Genomic DNA, 25,506 nt, shown 5'->3' with positions numbered 1-25,506 from the left:
CACATCAAACAGCACTGAATAATATTAATGAGGAACGATCATTGCAAATATTTTTTATTTTTATTACAAAAAGATTTTTTTATACAAGTGGACGTAAAATTAGTAGTGACATTCATCTACAGTTTCCCTAAATTAGACATTAGAACGAGTGCTGGGTATAGAAACATTTACAGTACAGAAAGATTAGGGTGCATAGCAATAGAAGTAAAATCTGGCTATTGTAATTATTATTATTTCTTTTACAGTTAAGTCAAATTTCTGCCTTCTCCAACATCAACCCACTGAGGCCAAGCGGAAAAGGTTCTTTATCGTGTAAAAACATTTTTTACTTAAAAAACTCATTTTGACAACTGCATAGACCAATTAGGTACATAAGCTACTGTCTGCGACCTCAGGTAGATCTAGTACAAACATACACATACAAATACAGTAACTTTACGCTGCTGAGAACATATTGTGACGTATTCACTTAGTATAAACAGCCTCTGCAGTAAACTGATGGTCGAGCTTCTCTTAGGGAAAATGTATTTCAGTATTTTTTTTGCTGAAATTATGCATATTGGCATCTTCAGGATTATGAGGACACACATATGTTTCTTAAAAAGTACAGTAATAAAATCAAGACAGTTGTGAGAATTGCTGAATAGACTGAAGGTCAGAGAAGAAAAGAAGAAAGACAGAAATACAGAAAATTAAAAATATACTGCTTTTGCTGAAAGAGGCTGAAAAGGGAAATAACCAAAAGGTAGAACTTTTCTTTAACCCAGACATATCACCTCCAGTGCATTCTCATGAAAAGTGAATTATCTTAGTAAAACAACCTATCTACAGTAGTAGGACACAGAAAAAGTGCATGTTTTATGAAAAGAATGTGCTAAACAAAAACGTTCCCAGGAATGACACGGTTATAAAGAAAACAACAAATCTACACGTTCACAGTAAAGTTCCATAGAAATACATACGTCCGAAGGCAAAACCAATCCTGAGAAAATAATCTCTACAAATCAACAATGACCTGCCGTACCTCAGTGCATTGCTCATTACACAATCTCCAGTGTTGAAAACATCCTTACAATAAAGAAGAATAAAAATACATAATTATTTGAAAACACGGTGTCAAAAAAAGGTAAAAGACAACAAAAAAAAAAACAGTGTGGCCCTGCCAACAATGTCATCTTCATGGAATGAAATAAAATAATATCACACACCCTTCACATACTTATGGTTTTGGTATATGTGTTTTTTGGGACGCTAGTAGGGACAGTCAGACAGTACAACACCTTAACATAACATGTACAAATGTGTTCCTGCTCTATGTCGTTTTTATAACACTTACAACACATTAGTACCCATGACAGAGCATCAGAGTACCGGCTGACTTCATCTTTACAACCAAAAAGTTATATCAAGCTGGGAAAAAAAACAAAATCTGTTTTAAGCAAGGCTCTGGCTATCATGCAATAAGCATCCATGCAGAACTTTCAATTCCTACTCTACATAATCAGATACTACTGTATGCAATACATGAGAGGACAAACAGATATTCGTCTTGCATCTGGATTGCCCTCCTCCTCATCCACACAGTGTGCACATGATCTTCACAGAGTTAAAGACCCTTTGCTGTCACCTCTGGTGACTTTCTCTGTACTCTTCTGTCAGTGTTGTTTTTTGGCCCCTCTATCACGTTTCTTCTGCTTATCACTCTGTTTCGGGGCCCCAAGGCTGTGTTTGGGTTCAGCACTGCAGCTAACACATGGTTCTCAGAGGCGGAGGTCATCATGTGGGTAACCTCTCAGCTTCGTCTACGGTGCACAAGAATGAAAACAGAAAGAGCAGAGTTATCTCACAAGCTCAAGCTGTTTTCGTGTATGTGTATGTGTATGTGCACATTAACAAAAGTGAGGTGATTGGCTGACCTGACGGTGATGGAGAGTTGTCGTCCCCTGCTGTGACAAACTGTAGATCTGAGCCCAAAGCAGCGATGGAGCTCCTGGGACGGATGCAACGGTCACCTGAGAAACTTCTGCGGAGTAATGCCTGCTGCAAGACATATTAGACTGATAAGAGGAGGATGTTTTGATGGTAAAATACTGTGCTCATGGAAAGTTATGGAAGCCTTTTTCTTAATGACCTGTTGTTAAGTCATAAACACAAAAGAGAAAACTATTTAGATCAAACTTAGAAAATGGATCACTAAAATAGTTCTTTCTCACATGCCTGTCAGGGCTTCCACAGAAAATTGGTATGTATTATTCTGTATTCTTCAAAAGCACATTGAAGAAAACTCAGTTTAAAGGATGTTACTACTGTCTTGGTATACATTTTTATAGATTACGATTGTGTACTTTGTCTTGTTAAGCTTGCAGTTTAAAACTTGCAGTAAGAAAACTGGAACTCCATGAACTGGAAGAAATGCCTTAACTGTAAATCAGAAGAGGTAAAAGTCTTCTTTTTTTTTTAATTCCTTTTTTTATTTTTTTTATTTTTAATGTTCAATATGTAAACAAACTGGAATTTAAAGGTCTACGATTCTGAAGATGAATTAATATTTGGTAGTTATGATCAGTACAAATATTAGTTAACGAAAATAATATTAATATATGGCTTTTTTATAGCACTTTTAGGAGGGATATATTACTGTCAACTAAGGTATCAAGTTGGAATTGATTTTGTTTTTTTAAACTGACCCTGTACAAAGAAAAAATTTAAATAAATGTTCTTGTTTATCATTGACATGTCCCAGACTGAAAACCTCCCCAAAACAGTATGCATACAAAAGTAACTTTTTAAAAACGAGGCACAATGGTTAAAATAGCACAGATTGATCAATGATAGGACAGTGCTGTTGGCTTGCCTTGCGTGTCATGGGGCTGGTGGGGGCGGAGGCACTGCTGTAGAGGCTGAGGCTGGAGTTAGACCTGCTGACGGTCAAACCCTTAGAAGTGCTTCCTGCAGGAGACAAGTACTTCTCCTTGATCTTCAGGTTTGTCCTGCCTTTCACTGTTGGGGGGGATTTAACAGAACACTGTGAAAATGTGTTTCCATTTGTAGCAGCCACTCCTTTATTAACATAACAGCCAGCAGAATCTGTAGACATAAATAATTGAAGCATGATCGCCACTATGAGACAGTACAAAAGTATCTGTATTCAAATGATAGTATAATTAATAGAATATCAAATTGGCAGGCATTTAGTGGAAGATGCTGACATATTTGACTAGTTTTTATGGATGCATTAATGCTTAATCATTTAAAAATGCTACAGCAAATGTATGCAAACATATGAAAGCAGCTACAACTATACTGCTGGATCATGGAGCATGGCACCAAAGTAAAAACAGAACCATTGTTTTATGTCGTTTATTATCTGACCTCCAAAAAAAAAATACATAACAGCAAATAATATTAATTACAAGGTGTTTTGTTAAGTAATATTGGTTTTTAGGAATGATTGGATTGTTTAATATTTGTGCACTGACCTCTGCAGGGGTCATTCTTGACCAGGAACTCATCTAGAGCGGTCCAGCCTCCTCCCACCCGGACCATCAACGTGCTGCGCAGGATACGGACCATCCGCAACTGCTGGGAATCTCCAAACTGCACAAAATACATATTGCAAGATATAGATTTTGGTTGTCGCTGTAGCATGTTCCACACTGCATTTCACTTAAGAAAATGTAAACCACATCACTTCTGTGTGTCCTATTGATATTACTGCGTCATTATTATTTTCTATAAAAATGACTCACCCTGTATCTGTTGGCACTTATTTGCTCCACCTGGAACCTCTTGGGACAGTTACACTGTGATACCTGTCGACTCACCTGAAGACAATATGATCTCAGTAAGTAGTGTCACAATAAAAAAAAAAACACTCTCATTAATCGATTTCAACATTCGTGTGTTTTTGTGTAGAATGTTCATACCTCTTCATTAATTTGATCTGCATCCAGTGTTCTCCTGTAGGGATCTCTGCTGGGGTGAAGGGCGCTCACAAACTCATAGTAGTCAATGAAGCCGTCACTGTTCATGTCGAAGATGTTTGCCACTGCGTTCATCTCCAAAGAGTTGGTGGGAAACTCTACAGCACAGAGGTGTAAAGCCAAAGGGACTTAAAACTGTGGTATTGGCATTACATAGAAAACAATTAATGTATCGAAACCAATTTCTGCCAATGTGGAAAAACTCCTGTAAGTTATTATAACGAGAAAAATGCACTCAAGTTGAAGTATTGACTTAGTATTGCAAAATAATGAATTAGAATGTTAAAATACTTTGTATTGCAACATAATGAGAAACCTTATTACCTTTTGAGAAAGTTTCTCTTTTTTTTTTGAGACACTATTTATTTAGAAAATTGTGAAAGTCTTCCTTCATTTTCAGATACTGAGTCATTATTTCAAGAAAGATAAGTCATTATTTTGTATTATTGTTTCTCATTATTTTGAGATAATAAGTCATGATTGAGAAAATAATTTGCAATAGAAGCATCATTAAACTGATGGAAATGGGCTTCCATAGACATACACAGGATGTTTAAAACAACGGTGATTGTCAGTGCTCTAATAGTTTAGAAGTCTGACAGAATCTAACAGAATAATTCATAATTTAAACATCAATTCATTTAAATAATGCTAAAAGGGTGGGATTCATGTTTCAGCATGCCAAGTCGTGATTCCAGATTTTTATTTTGTTTTATGGTAACTCAAAATGAGTGATGCATGGGTTGAAACGGTTCTTACTGGAGGCGAGGACATAATCAACAAACTCCTTCTGGCTGATGCGTCCGTCCTGGTCCCGGTCGATGCTGCGGAACACGTCTAGGATCCGGGACTTCAAATGACTAATCCACTGTATGTAACTCTTTCGCCAAATATTGAAGTCGAAGTTCGCAAATTCTTCCATCTGTCGAGAAATATCACAACATCTATGTTGATTATTACATGAATGTTGGAGAAATTGAATTCAAAGGACTTTTCTACTATACTGGACAACTCCAATGGGACCATTAGCTGTTAAAATGTGTGTATTTAAAAAAAGTACAATAACCTCTTTGAGAGTTTGCTGTTGTTGCTCCAGACGGCTTTGTCTGGCCACAGCCAGGAGCCAAAGCTTCTGCCACTGACTGACCAGCTGACTGAGCTCTGGGGTCTGGGGGTCGAGGTGCTCCAGGGGAACCGGTATAACAGGCTGCATCTTCAGAGTGCTCCTCCTCTCTGGATGAAGAAACAGCAACATGGGAGACTGGAATCAGTGTCGTCATTTCTAATTTACACATCATTAGCAGATAGATAGTCACATAGACTTTGTAGAGTAATTTTCTCATAGACCTTTACACAATGTGACTTTTCTTTGTAAGCTATGGTGGCTCAGAGAGCTCACAGCGCTGCAACTTAAGAAAACACATGCAAATACACAAAACACAAACAAATTGAGAAAACATAATCAATTTGACAACACGAGCGCAGCATATAGAAAATACGCTGCAAAGACCACAACACAACATGATAAGAACACACGCTGCAAATAGATCAGAGCACAACACAAGTGTTTCCAGAGGACACTTAAAAGTGATGCACATGTCTGGACACACATGTGATATTATCAAGTTATTTTGAGATAATTATAATTTCTCGTTATAAAGTTATAACGTGAAATGATCATGTTATTTCATAAAAATAATATTTTCATGTTGTAACGTGTTATATATATTGTTAATCCGTTAGCCCGTATCAATCACATTGCAGTTAAACAAATCAAATAAATGAACGATACACATTTTCATTGGTCTCTCTCAACGGCACAGAGTTGGTCTTGCTCGCCTGCTAACGTTGCTGTTAGCATGCTGTTGATTGCCGGCTAACGTTAGCATGCTATCGATCGCTGGCGAGCCGTTAACGTTATGATCGTTATAACGTGAATTTATAATTATCTTGAAATAACGTGATAATATCACAAGTGTGTCCAGACGTGTGCATCACTTTTAAGGGTCCTCTGGAAATACTTCTGTTGTGTTGTGGTCTTTGCAGCGTGTTTTCTAAATGCTGCGCTTGTGTTGTCAAATTGATGAAAATGTTTTCTCAATTTGCTTGTGTTTTGTGTATTTGCATGTGTTTTCTTAAGTTGCAGCACTGTGAGCTCTCAGGGCCACCGTAGTAACCAGTTGAATTGCCTTTTGCTGGCCATTAAACTTTGAACTGTTTTCATGGTGGCTTACTTGTGAGAGGACGTTTACTGGGGGAAACGTGCTGTTTGGAAATGCTCTTGTGTTTGCAGGACTTTGTGGCATGTTCAACCTCTGGAAACTTTTTGTTCAACTCCTCCATGAATACCTGCAGAGAGAAGAGGGATGATCATATACCAAGGGAGAGCAAATATGTTCTGTAACCAGGTAAAAGCATGTTAAAATACCATCATAGGGTGTTAGAGAAACTATAGCTGTTAGATATTGATATGTCATATTATCATATAACTCGTACTGTGTGCTGTTCAATCAGTTCCTGGTTCTGCTCGGTGGTCTCAGGTGGAGGCTCTTGGTCTCTGAGATTGAGGGCTTCCTCTGCTGAGGAGATCCAGTCCAGTAATCTTTGGACTTCCTCTTTTTCTGCCTCCAGTGCTGCCAGATTGGCCTGGATCTTCTGGCCCTGTTGCTGGGCCCAGGTCTGAACCTGGCTCAGAAAAAAGGAGAGGAAGTTACACTAGTTCCATTCAGATGCTGTCAAATGTCAATGTGTTACAGTTAAGAAATCAAAAGTGTTCATCTCTCCTCAAAACATTTAAACTAACCGACAGTAACTAATAGTTTCATAAATAATGAGCTATTTATAGTGTATTTAATGCCACTAGAAATAGAATTTGCTATTGCTTATCCTTCAGGTACGAAAGCACTCACCTCCTCATAGCGGGTCTTGGTGACACTGATCCAAGATTTTAGGGTGATTATAGAGTCTGGGTGACAGGAAACCAGGATCTCCTCACCCAGACAATGGATGTTCTGTAACTCCACTGCCTGAGCCTGCAAGGCACCCATTGATTCCTTTAGAAGGGGAAAAAATATATATTAATTTAATGTTTCATCCAGTAAAACACATATTTACATGTAGGATGAGCCATTAGCTTGGCATTAAAGTAGAATTTAATTAATTTCAAACATGTTAATTTCAACTTATTTTTATTTATTTATTTTTTACAAGTGTTAAATGCACAATGTGTAATTTTCTGCTGATAGGCTTAATGGAAAATGTGGTTTAAGACTGGATAAAAACTCCAATGGCCACTGACAGATGTTACATTGTTAAAATGTTTCTGTAGTACACAGTTTATCAAAATATATAACATAACATTGTTGTTTTTAAACATCTAAATGCTGGAAAGATACATTGTATATCTTTAAACAATATGCGGCAGCTAGGTACGAACTAATAGTCAGAGAACCCATCGTTCAATGGGTTGAATGAGTTCAAGCTTTACTACCCGTGATAATACAGAATCCTTATCGACACCAGCTTGTTGTTCTGCAGCAGACCCTGACCTCTGACCTCCCCTGAAGCAATATGTATTTCCCTATAGGGGGTATCAGATTATACTGACCTCATGTTGTTTTCGGAAAGCAAGCAAGCCTTCCTCGTCCTCTGGTATCACCCCATACTTCAGGATCCTCTCTGCCTCAGTGAGGCGCTCCATGAAAGAGTGGACAAGGCCATCAAACTTTTCAGCCTAACGAGAACAAAGACAAGGATAAGAGGAGAGGTTAGACATACTTGAATTAATGATCAGACATCAGCTGATCAACTGTTATCCATTCCTGATATAATATATTTTTGCTCATGAGCTATCCGCTATAAACTTGTAGACTGCCATGACTTGCCGGTCAGACTTTTTCCAGCCTAACAACATTCTGAGTGGAACTACAGCTTCAATCATAGTAAAAGTTCTTTTACCGTTTCACCTTTATTATATGAGATATCTACCTGTTGAAGTGCAGCCTCCAGTCTGTCTTGCTTGCTGACGGACAGTTTGCACACAGCCTCCCAGCGGCCCTCAAGCTCATCCATCTGCACCTGCAGCCAGTGAGCGTCAGCTGTGCTGCTCCTGGTCAGATCCCTCACAGAGCGCTTCAGAGTCCTGATGCATCCCGCTCGCTTCCCTAACTCCTTTTGGAAGGCCTAAGAAAATGAACATTTACTAAGAAACTGCATTTTTTCTTCAAGACAGTATAAAAAAGTGAATGTACTGTAGACTAAAGGTCTGAAAAGTGAAGCCACTGTACCATAAGTCTATATTTTTTCTTAAGGCCAGCAGGGGCCAACTCCACCAGTTGCAAAAATATGCCAGATTGTATAGAAGTGTATGAGAAAATGAACCTACTTCTCACTTGATTTATTACCTCAGTTAACATTCTCCTAGTGAGATTTATGGTCTTAATAGCTTGTTTCAAGTATTCTTTAATTCAGCATGATGTTCATTATGTGAATAATGGTTCCATTTAGAGTGAAATAGACGATCAAGCAGGGTATGCTTGAGGGCGTTACAACCTTATGATCCAGGAGTCCCCACCATGAGAGCCTGTCAGTAAGGATAGAGGCGTAGTAATGTGTATCCTAACATTGTGTACATTTAAAAAGCCACAAACTTGTTTTTAAGTGTCCTTGTAGCCTTAAAGGGCCAGTAAGCTGTATAACACCCCCAGCTTGTCTATGGTCTCTTCTGGGTCAAAAACCCCCCAAAGAAGATGGCATCTGTGATGTCATGATGGCTATCTCCACTTCTTCTATGGGCTCTCTGTGGCATGCTCTGTGTTGTACCTTGTGTTTGTCGATCAGGTTGTTGACCATGTCTTTGTCTCCACCAACAGGAACGTCCTCAGCTAGTTGGGGCTCTGCTCTGTACAGCCAGTCATTCAGCGCCTGGAGAGCATCAGTGAATCTACCAGAGAACAGCAGTGCCTCCTCCAGCTTGTGTTGTCTGGAAGAAATAAAACCCAACATTGATTACATTTTCAAAATCAACTTAAAAAAAAAAGAAACTCGGATTAGTAGGAATTTGAATGTCTCCCTGTCAGCTGTAATACAGTTCCATACCTCTCCATAGATTTGCCACTGATGGTGTCCCATGTGTCTTTGAGTTCAGCCAGTAGATTTTCCAGATGTTGTCTATCATGGCCGGTTTGAGCTCTTTCATGAAGGCTGCGTCCATTCTTCAGTGTAGCGTCATACATGGGTCTCTTTGACCTCAGCAGTTTCTGGAACTCCTGATTACAAAATAGGTGATCAGTGAACTTTTTAATAAACACATATAACATAACCAAATTGCATTTACTGTAATGCCTACTGCACCTTCTGTTCAGTCAGTTGTTGTTTAATCTCCTCGTGGGACACAGCGATCTCTTTATGTGTGTCTAATGTCTGTTCTACCTCCGTCATCCAGTCCACCAGCAGGCGCCATGATTCATTAAACTGAAATATGAGAAAGACAGATTTTTCACAAAAGTTCCTATGAGTGGCACATGTCACACATTAAGTACATGAATAGTTGAGAAAGAAGGAGAAGGTAATCAATTTATTTTGGAGCTGATTTAGTGGTGTACCTGTTTAGCGTTCTTCTTGACCTCCTCCAGCGTTCTGCCTCTTTCTGAGGCACGCTGCTGCAGCTTTTTGTGGCGATCCTGAACAGTCATGATTAGGTTATGGATGACATCACAGTCTTCCTTCCGGCTCAGTTCTATCAGCCTGTGGGCCATGTTCTCCACTGTGTTCTTTTTCTCACCATAAATGTTCACCTCATTCACCAGTGTCTGCACAAACAAAAGTATTTCATGAAGCAAAAATTAACACTTCCAAACACAAACATAGTAAGACTGCATCACAAATAAAAAGACCTACTCTGTGATCCTGCAGTTGAGTGCAAACTTTGTCCAGAACAAAGCTGGGAACAGGAAGAATCCCAATTGACTCTTCACACTTGCTCATCTTAGTGAGAAGTTCCTGGACGTTACTGTGGAACTCCTTAGCCAGACTCAGTCCTTCTGTAAGCCTTGCCTGTGAGAACAGCATGACAATTAGATATCATCATGATAAATTCACAGGACGACACAAGTGTTTGAAGAGTTAAATAACCTTTCGCTCCTGGACTTTGCTGTAAACAGATGCCCATTTCTGCTCAAGAATAGATAAGCTGTGCTCGGTGCTCGACCCCCGCACAACGTCGTTGCTCTCCAGCATCCTGTGGATGGCGTTCTTCACATCTGTGTATGAATGGAGCTTTGACTCCATCTCATTGCACAACTCCTTTTATGGGAAGAAGAAGAAAGAAAATCGCAATTACTCAAGGAAGTAATATTTTTACTGGGTTACAATTTTTTAATTGCTTGCATCTATTTATTGGTACTGTTAAAAGTGTGGTCAGTTTTACCAAGTGTGCATTGAGCCTTTCACTGGCAGAGTCAGGCATCCCCCACATGGTTTTAGAGGCAGAAAGTCTCAGGTCTGTATTGTCCAGCCACTGCAAGAGATCCTGAATCTCCATTGTGACATCTTGTACCTGCAGTAAAAACAACAGGATGAATGCAAAGTCCCTAAAGATGATTTGCTTTCAGTTCAGTAAGTTATGGCACTAAGTTACATCATATAACATCAATTGCCCTCTACTTTCTATTATATTTTATTTAACCCTTATACTACCAACTATGGGTACCAGAAAACCCTGAGACATACTGTTATATCACAGGTTCTTTATTCTATCATTCCATGTTTAAATTACTTCATATCATTGTCTTTTGTTTCTGCACTATTGAGTGCTTTTTAAAAATACCACTGTATGTTGGGTTCTATTTTAAAGTAAAGGCACTTTTTTGTTTTGTTTACATAATATGCAAAATATGAAGGGAACAATGGCAGGAAATATTATGATATTAAAATTTTATCTGGTCAATACAATGACTAATATTTGTAGATATGGTTTAAAATGATCATTTTATTTTAAACTTTGCTTTCCTTTATGGCAATAAAAACCACCAGTTTCAATGTGGATTAACCTCTACATTATTATGTTGACCTATAATCACCACAAGAGGGCGCCATGATAAACTGCTAATAAAAATAAATTTCTGTACAGCTGAGAAAATGCTACAACCTAAATTATAGCTTAATAATTACTATATATTAAGTTAAGTATTTTTCTATGCTGCTTTGTGAATTTTGTTGCAACAGTACTAAAATAACGGATGTGTTTTTTTCTCGTCACCTGACTCAGTCTGTTCTCTAACTCCAGCTGCCTGCGTTCAGTCTCACAGCGTACAAACTCCCAGCTGTCATTGAGTTGCTCCAGCCGAGACTGCAGACCATGCGGGCTGTCCCCGGACCCAACCTCCAGCAGCCCCCTGCCTGCCTTGTTCAGGGTCTCCATGGTGCGAACATGGGACATGACGTCATTGCGTAAGACCTTGTAGGAGGAAGTAACAGAAGAGAAAGAGTGTGATTTTATTTTAGACACCATGTGAACACTTTCAGGAGAAAGGTCTGTTATTCATTCAAGGCTAAGTGTTCAATGTTATCTAGCAGATAAACCCACAGCAGAGACTGTTTTCTCAGACCTTCAAATTCTGAAGGAGCTCTGTTTTGCTTAGTACATCATATTGTATTCAGGCCACCACCAACCTTGTGTTTGGCCAGCTCTATTTCACAGGCCTGCAGGTCGATGCTGATTGGCCGGCTTCCCTGCAGTTGTTCAGCGGTGCGAGAAAGCCATGTGTGCAGCTCATCCAGCGTGTTCTGGAACTGACCCAGACCCAGCAGAGCACACTCCAGCTGGTGCTGATGCCAGGACAGAAGAAGGTTACATTTTACTATTATAGTCTTTCACTGTAGTTTATACTCGTCTGCTGTTGAAGTAACATCAGATTTCCATGAAAAGCATGGTGTTATTTTACATATGATGGAAAATAGTTGCTAAAATTATATTATAATGATATCTGCTTGCATATTCTCACCTGTCTGTTGACAGTCTCTGACTCTAAGCTGTCCCAGCGCTGTCTGAAGTCACACAGTGGTGAGACAGAGCCTGGACGCTCTGAGCCTGGAGACAGTCGGCACACGAAGCGATGGTTCAGGCTTTCTATCTCAATTTTCTTCTGGTAAAGTTCTCTCTTAAATTCCTGTGGCAAAGAATAAAGACACAATACATGCTTGGAAATTAGCTATGAGATAATAAATACAAGACAGGTAGACAAAAGCACTGTTTTCCCACTGTTATCTGCAGATGATTTACATTTACATTTACATTTAGTCATTTAGCAGACGCTTTTATCCAAAGCGACTTACAGGAAGAGTAAAAACAAACAATCAAGGTATACTGCAATAAGAGCTATTTGTGCATCAATAAGTGCTGGTGACAATTCAAAGAATTATCGTGTGGTGCTAGGAGAGAAGATGCTGTCTGAAGAGCTGGGTCTCTTTCTTTAACTGATGTTTATGACTGTACTTCAGCATTTGAACCCACCTTGAGATCATGAAGCTGCTCTTTGACAGATTCCAGGTCAGTTCCCACCATGAACTCTTCAGTAGACCTCAGCTCAGCTGACTTCAACCACTCAAAAAGACCCTGTTAGAAGAACAAAAAGAGAGTTTGTGTGAAAGGGTACTTGTATGGGTACAAAGACTGAAGTGCCCTTGAGCAAGGCACCTAACCTCAAGTCCCCCCGCAGCACATTACTGCTAGTAATGCGCTGCCCAATGGGGATATATTAATTTCAACAGCATTTCAAATACAATTTGACACATTTTAATTAAATGTTTCAAATGCCTCTTGTAATAAACACAATGTGCTGTTTTGTGACAATATTTGATCTTATGGGTATTGAATTATGCACATGTTTGATGGTTTTCTTCGTGTTTTCTTACATTCACTGATTGACAAAGTTGAAACTTCTGTTCTGTCATGAAAGTCTGTTGTTAGAAACATCCCTATGTATAACAACCACATTCTGACTGTGGCATCTGTAATGCATAAGCCTGTGTATTCTGTGTATGGGTGCATAGATGATATAAATAATGGGCTAAAACTGAGCATTCAAATTTAAAAAGAATTCAAATATTACAATAATTAAGAAATTCAAATGGCATTATAGAGAATCATTGAAAGTTTGAATGTACAATCAGTCAGCTCTGAATTATTGCCATGTTGTGTGATTCAAACAGTGAAGAAATTCAGTTCTCAACTGCCAAACAAGTAACCCTGTTGATATAAACAACTGGACACATTTAATATTTTTCACAGTTTTCTTTTGAAACTGTTTTGCACAGTTTGCACCATTTAACTCATTTGCCTTTGGCAGAGGACTACACAGTCTGTCAGTCACTCATAAGTGAAGCTACAGAGAGTAAGAGTTTGGACTTTGCAACAGAATAAAAGACTAGCTTTGTCTTTTGCAGGGTGCGAGAACATTGCTTGAGTCAGGCAGAGGTGGCCAAAGTGTCCTGTTAGATATGGCTATGATACTGACCATGAAATATTTGTAGGTATATGGGCATGCATACACACACACATAATGTTTATAGACACACACCTGCATAGTGTCTTGATAATGTAGTGCCATCTGCAGGGACTCCTCCAGCTTTTTCTGACATTCGTTCCACAGTTTGCTCAAGTTGTTCCAGGTGCAATAAAGCTTTAAGACACCAAACAAACAAGGCTTTAAGTTAGTCAACACAACATTATGAGTGAGAAATGATATTTCTTAATGTATTCTTACTTCATCCAAGCTCTTTGTGACATCTGGTTTGTCTGTATCCCCACATGCAGACATCAGATCCATTCCCAGAACACCAAGAGTGTCCAGATCTCCCTGTAAACCGTCAATATCCTCCCTGAGAGTCTATAAGTTAGAAAGATGGAAAAGGTTATAAAGTGTCTTTGATATGTGGGTTTCTTATACGTGTTTCCTCTTAAGGGCTTCCAGACAAACCTGCATGGTTTCAAGGCTCTGGCGAATTGTTTCGGAATCTGTTCGACTAGCATTGAGGTCCAAGACCGCCTGCTGAGCATCATTGAGAGCAGCCGTGACATCGCTGACATCGCTCCAGAACTTCAAGGCAAGATCCAAGAGTTTGAGAAGCCAGCTTTCCCTCTCCTGGGCTTGAGTGTTCGTCTCATCCCACAGCTGGGACAAACCGGACACTCGCTCCTGGATTGCTAAGATATAACAAGGATGTAGCTTAGAATTTGCTGTTTTTCCACATTGCTACTTGTTGCCCCACATCTACTGATATCTGCATATAAGCAATGCCATTTCAAAGAAGATCATTACCTGTACCGACAGACCCATCACCAGCAGCCTGGGTATTAGCCAGCAGTTCATCTGCCTGTGTCTTCACACTGCTAAGGCCCAGCTCCAGCTTGGACAGTTCAGCCAGGGTGTGCTTGTTGTCCTGCAGCTGCTCCTGGATCCTCGGGGTGAGGCCTTGAAGAGACGTGGGAGTCTGTATGCGACTGCGCAGGCGGTCAAGACTCTCCCTGATAAGGGTCATCCTCTCATTCAGCTATAGACACAAGAAAAGATATCAAGTTGTGTGTTAGTGGAAAAACTGTAAAGTGTATAGCATTTTCTGCATTATCAAAACATTCCTACCTGCGTGAATCGAGGCAATGACTCCTCAAGTAGATTAGCGGTCTCTCTGACCCGGTCTCTGATGGCTCTGTGCTGCTCCTCAGCCTCTGTAGCCTTCCGACAGAACTCATCGCCCTGAATGGGGTTTAATTCTGACAAGCGTTTAGCCACAGAGCACAAGCGTGCAATCAGGGGTCTATGTTCTGCTATGGACTCCCTCAGACCCTGAGCAGCAGAGAGATAAAAAGAAAAGTTTAATAACAATTACAGTTTTTCCGATACCATATTTTCCTTCCTGATACTGAATCTGATACCTGAACGCATGCATGAGGAATACATGTTGTTCCTGTGTAGTGTAAATAAAAGGATCAATGATATGATGTGGTACTGGATCTGTGCAAAGATGTGTGCACTCAATGACACCTCATCCAGCATTTTAGGCTGTATCAGAGGTATTTCCGACTGGCATTGGTATCGGAACAACTCTAATAAGTACTTAGAAAGGAGTTGTTGTTTTTTTTAGAAAGAACCTGATTTGAGTTTAATCCCCAAAGAGGGTAGAGAAAGTTCACTTTGTCTCACTTTTCGTGGCATACTTGACAAAACTGTAATGCTATTGTAGTGCACAGGTGGAAAAATAACCCTGTCGAGAGGTAGATAACATTAATGAACTGTAATTGAACAGAACAGCTCGTTCACATAGAGGAAACTGGGGGCAGATTGTGAAGTGTAAAAGGACTTCTTTGTTCAACTGGACAAAAAAAAAGTATGATAAAAAAAAGAGAAAAGCTGGCAGTCTAATGTTGAGAGGCAGGTTTCTCGTACCTGTAAGAGATCCTGTTGTTCCCGGAATGCCTCATAGCTAATTGTGCTCAGGGAAAGCTGGCCAATTAGGGTTTGAGTTTCGTCAAGCCAGGGGGAAACCTCAGCAAGGCTCTCTGAGAACTGGAGGAGAAGCGACTGGGCGTGCTCAAGCTGCAGAACCACATGGGAATTGGTGGCTGAGGTGGTGTTGCATTGTTCCTGTAAGGCATCTAGCGGGGTCTGCATGGAAGAGGTGACAGCAAAATAAATACATTTAAAATATATACACCATGAAAATAAATTTTACATTATAAGTAAATTGACTGCATGAAATGAAATGTGAAGAATAACCTGCAAATCAATTGTTTCTCCTTCATCACTGTACGTCAGCAGGATCTCAGCAATCTTCACCATCTTCTCAATGTTGAATCTGTGTTGGAGAATCTCCACTGCCAAAATCTGTTCAGGAGACACATCAAGTTAAATTCACTTGCCAAACATCATTTCAATTAATTTCTAAAATGTCAAACCCTAGAAATGACAAATAACCCAAACATGTCGTGTTTTTTATTTCAAAATGGGAGACTATTTATTTAGTTCATAAGTTATACTTGTTTAATGTCCCAACCTTCTGCTCATAGAGCTGTTCTGCTATGAGTTCTGGATCCAGATGGATGGTTTTCAGCTTTTCAAGACTCAGCGCTGTGTCTCTGAACCAAGCCATCTCCTTCACCACTGCCTGTTCCAGCTGACAAGAATATACGTATGTATGTTAGCATAGCATTAATAACATATAATATATATCATAATATGTTTTATATTAGCCTATATCCTTATTGAAACATTAAAAAACAATTATTTCTTAAATCTAACACCACTTGGCAGCAACTACTGACAATATTGGTTATAAATAATCAAAATTAAAATGAAAGCAAATAATACAATGGGTTTACAAATTATGGAAGTCGTACCCCGGGAACCTGCTAGCTTCACGAGTCAGTAAAGTTTATCTGAAGAAACTTTTCAAATCGACCTAAGTTACTTTACCTAGCTATCCTAGCATTTAGCATGCTAAATTATTGTTAACATATCCTGTGTTGCTTTGCTAAGTTTAAATGTTTAGCTAGTTAGCTGGCTACCAAAGCAGCAAGTACGGAGGAGGATTGGGGTCAGGTAGGAGAAAAAAATAATGAGATTTTTTGCATGCACTTAAGAAAAAAGTTGAGAATAAAAGTTAAGAATAAAGTTGAAGTACAGTGTTGACTTTTTGAGTTTGGTAAATTAGACTGCAAGCTACAACCTGATTTTTTCGAATATGTCTAATATATGTCTAAAAAATGCACATAAATTACATAAAACCAGATTTTCTCAAAACAATAGTTGTAGTGGCCTACAACCAATAACTAATCTGTGAATATCTTTAAACTTTACCGAACAAAAGAAAAACTTGACATTATTGTCGACATTTGGACTTTTCTCTCAAACTGCATAATGGATTAAAAAAATCCTCCTTTCATTTTTTTCCCTCCTACCTGGCCCCAATCCTCTTCCATAAGCAAGCTACAAGATAATGAAACTAAATGTTAGCTTCCAGAAAAATGTTTGCTCTTCAGAAATGTAGTCAGATTACAGCAACTTAAAAAAACCCATTAAAACAAATATTACTGCTAATGATAAAGTTTGTCAGTCTGTTAAATTTGGTGTGGCATAATCTATCTTTTTCAAGTAGGCTTCAGCTACGTTCCATTGAGAATAGTTAGCAGCCCTGCTAAAGCATCAGCCTGTTTCATTGTAGGATCGTGTGGGAACATTACCCTCTGTCTCTCAGCTGCACATAGTACTGCATCTCCAGCATGTGTCTGTGCTCCTGCTGCCCCCAAGAGCTCCCTCTCAATGCGGCCCAGCCACAGGTGGAGGTCCTCCTGGCTGGAGGTACAGCGGCTGGAGGCCTCCAGGGCCTGCTCCAGCCTCTGCAGCACATCCAGACTGCTTAGACTCAGCACAGAGCAACGGATACGCAGAGCATCCATCTTCTCCTGCACCTGCTGGGCTTCCTCCTCTGAAACAAAGGACAAATCGCAAACATTAGGTAAATCAGCTCTCATTGGGTAAGACTAGGCTAATATATATTTTTGTACGATATTGACACAAATTAATATTGTGAATGTAAAAGTGTTTTAGGATTGATATCCTTACATAGTACTCATTACCTGAAACTGCTTCCATTAGATCATGTCCTGACTTTTGTATTTTACCCAACTCCGCAGTTTTGACTTGAATCTCTTCAACAACAGCCTAAAAGAAAGTAAAAGCATGTCAACGTTAAATCTCTTCTTAAACAGCCCAATGCACATTTACTGTACTGTATATGCAGTTGAACCATACATGGTAGATTTCCAACCTTGGCCCTGTCTGTGGCCTCTGTGAGATGCAACATCACTCTCTCTGCGTTCCGTAGTTCAGCTAGGGTCTGTTCCACGGATATGAGCCATTGCTGCAAGCTGTCTACTCCTTCCTGGAAGAGCTGGGCCCTAGGTAGAATGAGTTCCAGACTCGCTCTCCTGCCAACAACAGAAACGTCCAGTGATTGTTACCATTGTTTAAGTATCGTATCATGTGGGTAGCTTTACCATACTTAAATGTAGCTGACCTTTGCTCTGCCGCCAGCTGTAAGGCCTCCCACTTCTGTTTGAGAGTGGAGAGCTTGATCTTTTCCTGCTCCCCCTCCTCTCCTGGGTGGGCCTCCACAAGCCGAGGGCCCGCCAACATCATGGAGTCCATACTACGTCTTCGGTCTGTTAGGAGGCGCTGCAGGAGCTGTAAAACAACAGAATGCGTTCAGGTAAAAACCATGTCATGAAAATAAAGCGGTTGATAGATGGAGCAGTCTATAAAATTTACCCCTTACCCTTAAGACTTTTCTGTATTAAATCTATAATATCCGTTTTCATCAGTAATAAAGAAAATGTCTACCCTATATTTGAGTTTTAATTTCAGAGAAATGACATGGCTTGCAGTAAGAATTAACATTTATCAAAGACCCATTCTTGTTTTTTTCTTCCTGTGGGTCATTGTGGAGAAAGCCCTGTCTCATGTGTCAAGCTTACAATGTCAAGAGGCAGGCAGGTTTCACCTCATCCAAAGAGCTCACAATGGGTGTGATTACAGCTGAAAGGTGAGAGACTCCCCTGCTTTTTTCATACCCCCGGGACATGTTCACAAAGACTTACTGAAGCTCATTGTAGCTATGAACACCACCCATTCACCACTGAAAAGAACTGAATTTATATTATAAAGGAAGCAGTTGAGCATATTACATGACCTCAGCACACCTTTCTATAGGTAAACCTTTCAGGTGTATTCCCAACACTATGGTGCTTCAAAGAGGCTTTTCGGAACGAGAAATGAGGTGATGTGATGGTGGTGATAACATACCTTTTGTTCCTGGAGCTGTGCTTTCACAACTTTGACCTCTGAAGATGGGGGTTTCTGGTTGGCTGTGAGCTCCTCTATCTCACAGACCCATGTGAGCAAAGCTTCCAGGTTTTGGAGACATGTCTCAGAATCTGTTGACGCATCCTTCAGTGCCAAGGCAGATCTTGTTCCCTTTAGAAAGACCAGAGGAAGTATGAATTAATGAAAATACTGCCGCATATCAACAAATCAAAGTTCCAGCACAGATAAAAAAAAGAGGAGCCAACTACACATTTCACATGTTGCTGCATCAGATTAATTCTGTGCTTGATTGTCATCCGGTGTGTCTAATAACGACTACCATTCCAATACACAAACAACGATACAAATTAGAGCCGTCAACAATTGAACAAAAACAAATTAGTGGCACTTTTGCTGTGATTAACTTCCTCCATTTTTTTTCCATCTTAGGACTGTTACTTGTGATAAAGGATTTTTGTCTGTAAGGGGAGACTTGTTGGTATACACCTCGAACCACAGAACCCATTTTCATTCAGATACCTTGCGGTGAGAATGACCTCTTAAAATGGTCATGCCAGTTTTTCCTTGCCAAAGTTAAGCCTAACTTTGAGTCTTATTTAGGACCCTATTTGACAAGATATCACATTGCCATTATCATTAGAGAATCCTTAGCTCTTTTAGTTATTATGACATCAATATCTTCACTGTATATTTTAAAACTTAACCCCCTACAGCCCTGAATTCCTATTTTGTGTTATTTGTGTTAATGTTTTTATATGTTAAATATTGAAATTAATCATAAAAGTTAACAGCCTACCCTAATGCTAATTTATAAGATTTCAAGAAGAATGTGATACACGAGGACAGCAGAAGATAAGTAGATACATTTAAATAGGACATATTAAAACTTTCTCTTAATGTGATTCATTGATAAAGTAGTATCCTGGAGTCCACTGGAACATTGATTTTTTTGATTGTTTAGCACCCAGCGTAGAACCCTGACACAGAGTTGTTGTTTTTTTTTTTTTTTTAAATAAATGAAAATACTGCAATTAATCCAAGGGGAAACATGACAAGTTTTACTGTTGCAACACAAGGAGACATACCCTCCATCTATCCAGGCTGGAATCCTGATCTGAGCTTGAGTGTCCATCACTTTGGAGCTGTAAAATAAAGACAGTTGACATGTATTTTTCAATTCATAAAGTAACTGTTTAAAAAGAGCTAGCAGGATGTTAAAGACACAAAACATTGCTTTGAAAGAAAGAGTCGAGGTGAGCATTTTAAGTGCAGATGAGAAGAGGAAAGGATGAAATGGAAGACATATTAAATTTGTCATGTTTTTATCAACCTCAGCGAGTTCCTCGGCGACACCATTCAGGACTCTAACAGTTCTGGTGACTATGGGGTCCCCTCCCTTATCTCCAGATGGGTACTCTGTCACTTCCACGATTTCAGTTACGGTCGTCTCTGTCACCTCCGTCACTTCTGTAACCTCACGTGATGCCAAAGTCTTCCAGGACCAGGGGCTTCCTTCCCTGGAGTCTCTCCTCTGGAAGCTGGCCCTCCTCTCTGCAGAGTTCTTGTCCTGTTGAGCCAAGGGGGACCTGGTATACTCCGGAGGCACTGTTATCCTTGTAAGTGTCCCGTTTCGCGATGTTTTTATTGGAGAAGGGGTGCCGTACCAGGCATTATCAAGAGTACTGGTGCTCCTGATTGTGGAGGCAGGAGAGCTGCGGAGGGGTTTATCCGAAATGGGAGTATGAGCCCCCTCCTCTCTCTTATGATCGATTTCCTGTGGCTCCTTGTCTCTCTCCACCTCTCCTCCCTTGTTTGCGTCCTCCGTTGCTTTGTCTTTGACAGCAGCCACTTCTGGTTTGGCCTCCCCATGTTGCTCCGGGGGCTGCCACCCTCTTCGTCGTTGGTAGCACTCCTTCAGGAAGTCCTCATCTGACCTCACATGCTTGGACTTCTGGCCCAGGCAGCTGGGTCGACTGATGAGGTTACCCATAATCCTTCAGCCCAGAGGCTAGTGAGGTAATAGGTGAGGTAAGGCCCCTCGGCCATGCATGCAGAAGATCCTTCAGCTACCTAAAATAAGACAAGGGGGCTCTGGGTCATCATGCAGTGAACAAGTGTGTCAATTAAAAAAACATACCAGTGATCTCTGTGTCAAAGCACACCTTCCCTGCATTAAAGTCACTAAGTACCCCGTGCCACAGAAAACTGCTATGAGACAAAATGAACCAGTCTCTCACATCCTTTATTTGCAAATTTCTGTGCCAACTTTGCCCTTTTCTTGGCACTGAGAGACCAGAGGGATCTACAACAGAGATACTTGGCCTGGATATTCCCTGTCCCTTTGTCTTCCTTTAGACCACATACACACATGCTCCCCATCTATCTCACATCACCAACTGAAATATTCTGGGCTTAGAAATCAATGTGACAGGCTTGTCGAGGATCCCACTGTTGAGCCTGGCACGCAGAACCGGTGGCAAGCAGCCAGCTCTTTCTCTCACTCAGCCTGGACCAGTCCTGGGAAACCCGCTGAGGATCTGATCAAATATGACAGCCATAAAAACGCAGACACCGCCTCATTTCTCAGGGGTGACAATAAGAGGGGGGGGTAGGAACACAGAGTGGCAAGGGGGCAGTGGGGGGTGGTTAGGAAAACAGCAGAAATCAACAGTGTATCTTCATGTGGACTATAAAATGATGGTGTTTTTATGTGAATAAGCAAAAGTAAATGCTTTTCCATAAAGATTACCAATAGCATCTTGTAGGATACAGGGCATGTTACTACACAATCCATTTTTTAAAACTATATTTAAAAATATATATTTTCCAAGAGAGACCTGGCCATAGTAGCAGCCATTCAAAATCACAACATGATATCATCAACATATTATTTGCCCAAAATGAAGAGACTCATTGGCAATAACAATTTCAAACTGTGTCAACCCATCTGCTTCCCCCTCAGCTCAGTGCCCTTATTGTTTTGACAGAAGGGTTAAAGGTGAATGTAATTATCTTGGTCTAGAGGAGCTAAGGTGAGCCCATCAAGTGATCACAGGGAGGGTTCCTCTCGAGGCTGGGTCCTCCCTCTGAGACAGGGCTGGACTGGTCCACTCAGAATTATACAGGTCACCTCAGGTCGTGCTTGGTGACTAAAGATCTGTGGGGGGGAGGCTAATATAGGTCAACAATTGGAAAATTGGGATGTTAAGCTCCTCAAACTACTGAGAAGGATCTTTAGGTGGATCCTAGGTGGATTTATTATGCTGTATGGGTACAGTTACATGTTACAGTCATGCTGTCGGCTGACAGAATTTTGCTGAATATGCAGCTCTCTTATCTTTGCAAGAGGTTAGACACAAAGACAATGAGAACTCCATATTGTGCGATTGTCAATATCCACCCCATATTTAAATTAAATCTAATTTGGGTGTCTCCCAAACATGAAACTGATTATAATACACATATCGAGGCTTTTAACTAAATGAGAATCCAAAAAATGACCTAGTTGGATATGATGGCTCCATGTGCATTAGGCTAGTAATTACCTACATCATGCATGTCTCTGTAGAGCAGATGATGCAGTCAATGGAACCACAGGGGAGAACACAGTTCAGATCAGAGAGTGGTGCCCAGACAAAAGCCCCAGCCTCAAGATCAATGATTACCCAGTTAGCTCAGATCACTGCCCAGCGGTCTCCTGAGGAGGGCAGAGAGAGTGTCTGTGGCCGTGTTCATACAGTATGGGTTAACAATTCGAGAGAGAGGGTGTGTCGGGTCTGGTTACTGCAGTGCATGTGTGGCCGATTGCTAAATTACACAGTTTCCTCTACAGTGATCTCACTGTGGAGCAATGGGTGTGAGGATATGCTGAGTAGTCTCATTAGAGCGCACATGGCACACTACCAGGATGATGTTATTAAAATAAAAGCGCAAATCTATTGTTTTACTATGTCTACTAGGTTGGGCCACCCAGACACTTATACACAACACACTTTTCATAAAAGGCATAATTTTGGAGCATTAAAGAATTAAAAAATGCCGTGACCTACATTATTCTACTATCAAAGCAAACCAGAGAAGCCCTCTCAAAATGCCTCAAGCACTTATCTAATATGCACCTCTCACTTTCTACCATGATGATACTAAAGAGAGAACCAGGGAACCACTCCACCATTTAACTCATACTGCAGATGACCTACCCATCCCATTACTTAACCTATTTTGAAATGGCCCTTAATTCTGACCAGCCCTTTCTCTGCTCTCAACAGTGATTTATGATACACGAATGCAGTCCATTTCTGGATGAATTTAATTACAACTATAGTATAGAGGCTTCACTATGCTAACGACATACCTCACATATTATAATAAATACCAGACAAAAAAATCTAATTGTCGTCTTATGTATTGTATTGATTGCCCCATTTACTTAAAACAAGAAGCATTGCATGGGCGGGTTTGTAATTAGTAGCAAAACAATAATCATAAATCACAACAGTAGAGCGCCATAATGTTGTGTCACTGCTGTATGTCTGCCTCTGTTAAGGGAGGTCCTGAAGTAGTAATCATGGTAGTGGTCCCTAATCAAGGATGGCAGCTGTGCATTCACCCATGAGACTCATAACATCTTAGGGTGGATATGGTACAAGGTCACACGTTCATCTCAAAGACAGACGTCTAAAAGTGCAACACAAAGCTACAGGCAAATGTCAGCATGGCTTTGGCAGAATGGATAGTTCCTAAAAATGGCCATGCCTACTGAGCTATGTTCGAATGTTTGACAAGAATTCTGAATTATTTAAAGAAATCCAAGTAGCTAATATACTGTTTACAAAGAACAAACTGTTTAATTAAATAAAATATACTTACATCAGAATGATCCATTCACACTGATGCTGTCTCAACTGGAATATATCATTGTCTGCTCCATTTGTAATTTTTAAATTTGGTGATATTAAGTGAAGATCCTCCAGTCACTACTACTGTCACATGGCTCCCTCAAACACAAAGTCCAAACCAAACTCTCCCTGAGCCAATCCTGGGTTACTGGCAGTTTTGGCGGTTTGAAGCTTACGTGAACCACACTTACCCTGAATCACAGTTGAGCCAAACAGCATGAGTAAAGGAATCCAGCCAGTCCTCAATCACCATTCAAAAAGGAGAGAAAAAAAATCCAGCTTTGTTTGAGCATCCTTTGAACGGCCTCCCAGCTCCAACATCCCAAACATGAACGCACCTCACACACACATGCATACTCCCTCCAACGCACACTCAATCAAGTCCACTCATTCACACATGCCCACATACAAACACACTTTCTAAACACACTCACACATGCCCTGATAACTCATGCTTTTCCGTTGCCCACAGTCACAGGCAAACAATGTCCTCCTCTCCCCTCGCAGTGCACCCCTCCCCTCCCCTCACTTCACTTCTCCTCCCACCAGCTCTGCTCCTCTCCCTTTCTTCTTTGTTGTGGGAGCTGTGATAGAGGAATTCCTTCCTTGTTAACGCCGCCGATGGGATAGTGCGCCCAGATGGAGACAATGTATTCCAACGGCTCAGTTGAACTCCCACAGTTCCCAGCCAAGAGCAGTTTTCACATTGAGGTCAGATTGAGCCAGTTCCATGTAACGGTGAGGCGGTGGCATTTTCACCAGGGCTACTGCTGCTTCAGCTGCTGCTCAGGTTGCTCCTGTACCAAGCAGCTAGGCGGCAAAGTGCCCCCTTTACCTTCCCAAAGCTTTTTTCTTCTCTCACTCTCTTCCCCCTTCTCATCCAACAAAGCCCCTCCTCTGGGCCTGACTGTGGCTCAAAAACTCCATGCTGCTTCTGCTTGAAAAATGGGATGGGTGGGGGGCAAAAAAAGGAGAGTTTTCTAAAGACCCCTGGGCCGCCCTCGGAACATTCACATGTTAAGTGACAGCTGCCTCAGTCCATTCCCTCTCTCGATGGCGAGGGAGAGAAGTGCAGGCTACAAAAGAAGAGACCCACACCCACCCTGCTACCCACCCACTCACTCATTCACCCCCCAACCCCCTTGCAGTCCCCTTTTCCCCATTCAGAGCCAGTGCAGCAGTCTCCACAGCAGCAACAAAGACGACTAATTACTGTAAAACATCTCAGATTACTTTTCAACTCAGTTCCAGCCATTGCAACCCGGCCCATAAACAAAGAGGGTGGAAGCAAACACACACACACACAAAAATAGAGCGCAATGGGAAGATAATACAGAGTCTTTTCCCCTCTTTTTGGCATGGGAAAGCCAAGGAAGGACCCCTATGGTGAAATTCTATCATGCCCTATTTCAATAAGTCACAATATTTGCCTTGGAAATGCAGAACACCAAGAAAACTGTATGCAAACACAATTACAGCTACATTTACTCCCATTTTCCGGCATTTGAACTAAACATGTAAACTTATTCTGTTAAATATATCAGATGTTCCAAACCAAACAGAGGCGTGCATACAGGTGACTGTCTCACAAAGAGTGTTTCCGCCCCAAATCCTGCCCTCTGTAGTCATTTCCTTCTGTCTCTCTCCAGCCAACCAAATAATCAACCAATCGACTGATCCACCAAATGCGTGCATGGATGTACAGTACACACACCCACACACTGTCTCTCACAGGGGCTCGCCAAA

The 25,506-nt window shown here is 40.7% G+C and overlaps 1 protein-coding gene across 3 annotated transcripts; it reads right to left on the bottom strand.

The window, feature by feature from the left end:
* Window positions 1-37: 37 nt before the first annotated feature.
* macf1b (microtubule actin crosslinking factor 1b) lies at window positions 38-24,213 on the bottom strand. 3 transcript variants are annotated; one of them, XM_059339522.1, is made up of 40 exons: window positions 23,952-24,213; window positions 20,193-20,932; window positions 19,948-20,004; window positions 18,842-19,012; window positions 18,057-18,223; window positions 17,808-17,967; window positions 17,617-17,701; window positions 17,221-17,465; window positions 16,035-16,154; window positions 15,758-15,865; window positions 15,428-15,646; window positions 14,624-14,827; window positions 14,303-14,534; window positions 13,961-14,187; window positions 13,748-13,870; window positions 13,562-13,663; window positions 12,496-12,597; window positions 11,987-12,151; window positions 11,655-11,810; window positions 11,242-11,439; window positions 10,411-10,539; window positions 10,116-10,286; window positions 9,882-10,037; window positions 9,587-9,793; window positions 9,336-9,455; window positions 9,081-9,250; window positions 8,805-8,964; window positions 7,971-8,165; window positions 7,591-7,716; window positions 6,893-7,036; window positions 6,480-6,668; window positions 6,218-6,332; window positions 5,050-5,216; window positions 4,743-4,905; window positions 3,927-4,081; window positions 3,750-3,824; window positions 3,480-3,597; window positions 2,855-3,000; window positions 1,917-2,040; window positions 38-1,802 (listed from the first exon to the last, which is right to left on the bottom strand). In XM_059339522.1, exons 2-40 carry the CDS (start codon window positions 20,850-20,852, stop codon window positions 1,777-1,779), a joined length of 6,357 nt encoding a protein of 2,118 aa, XP_059195505.1. In that variant the 5' UTR covers window positions 20,853-20,932; window positions 23,952-24,213; the 3' UTR covers window positions 38-1,776. The 3 variants fall into 3 exon arrangements, with proteins under 3 accessions (XP_059195505.1, XP_059195507.1, XP_059195506.1); XM_059339524.1 differs by having other exon boundaries at window positions 1,917-2,037; XM_059339523.1 differs by lacking the exon at window positions 23,952-24,213 and adding an exon at window positions 23,732-23,901.
* Between the last annotated feature and the right edge of the window lie 1,293 nt (window positions 24,214-25,506).

Source organism: Centropristis striata, chromosome 8 (assembly GCF_030273125.1).
Source record: "Centropristis striata isolate RG_2023a ecotype Rhode Island chromosome 8, C.striata_1.0, whole genome shotgun sequence".
NCBI lineage: Eukaryota > Metazoa > Chordata > Actinopteri > Perciformes > Serranidae > Centropristis > Centropristis striata.
This window is presented reverse-complemented; position numbering and strand designations above follow the sequence as displayed.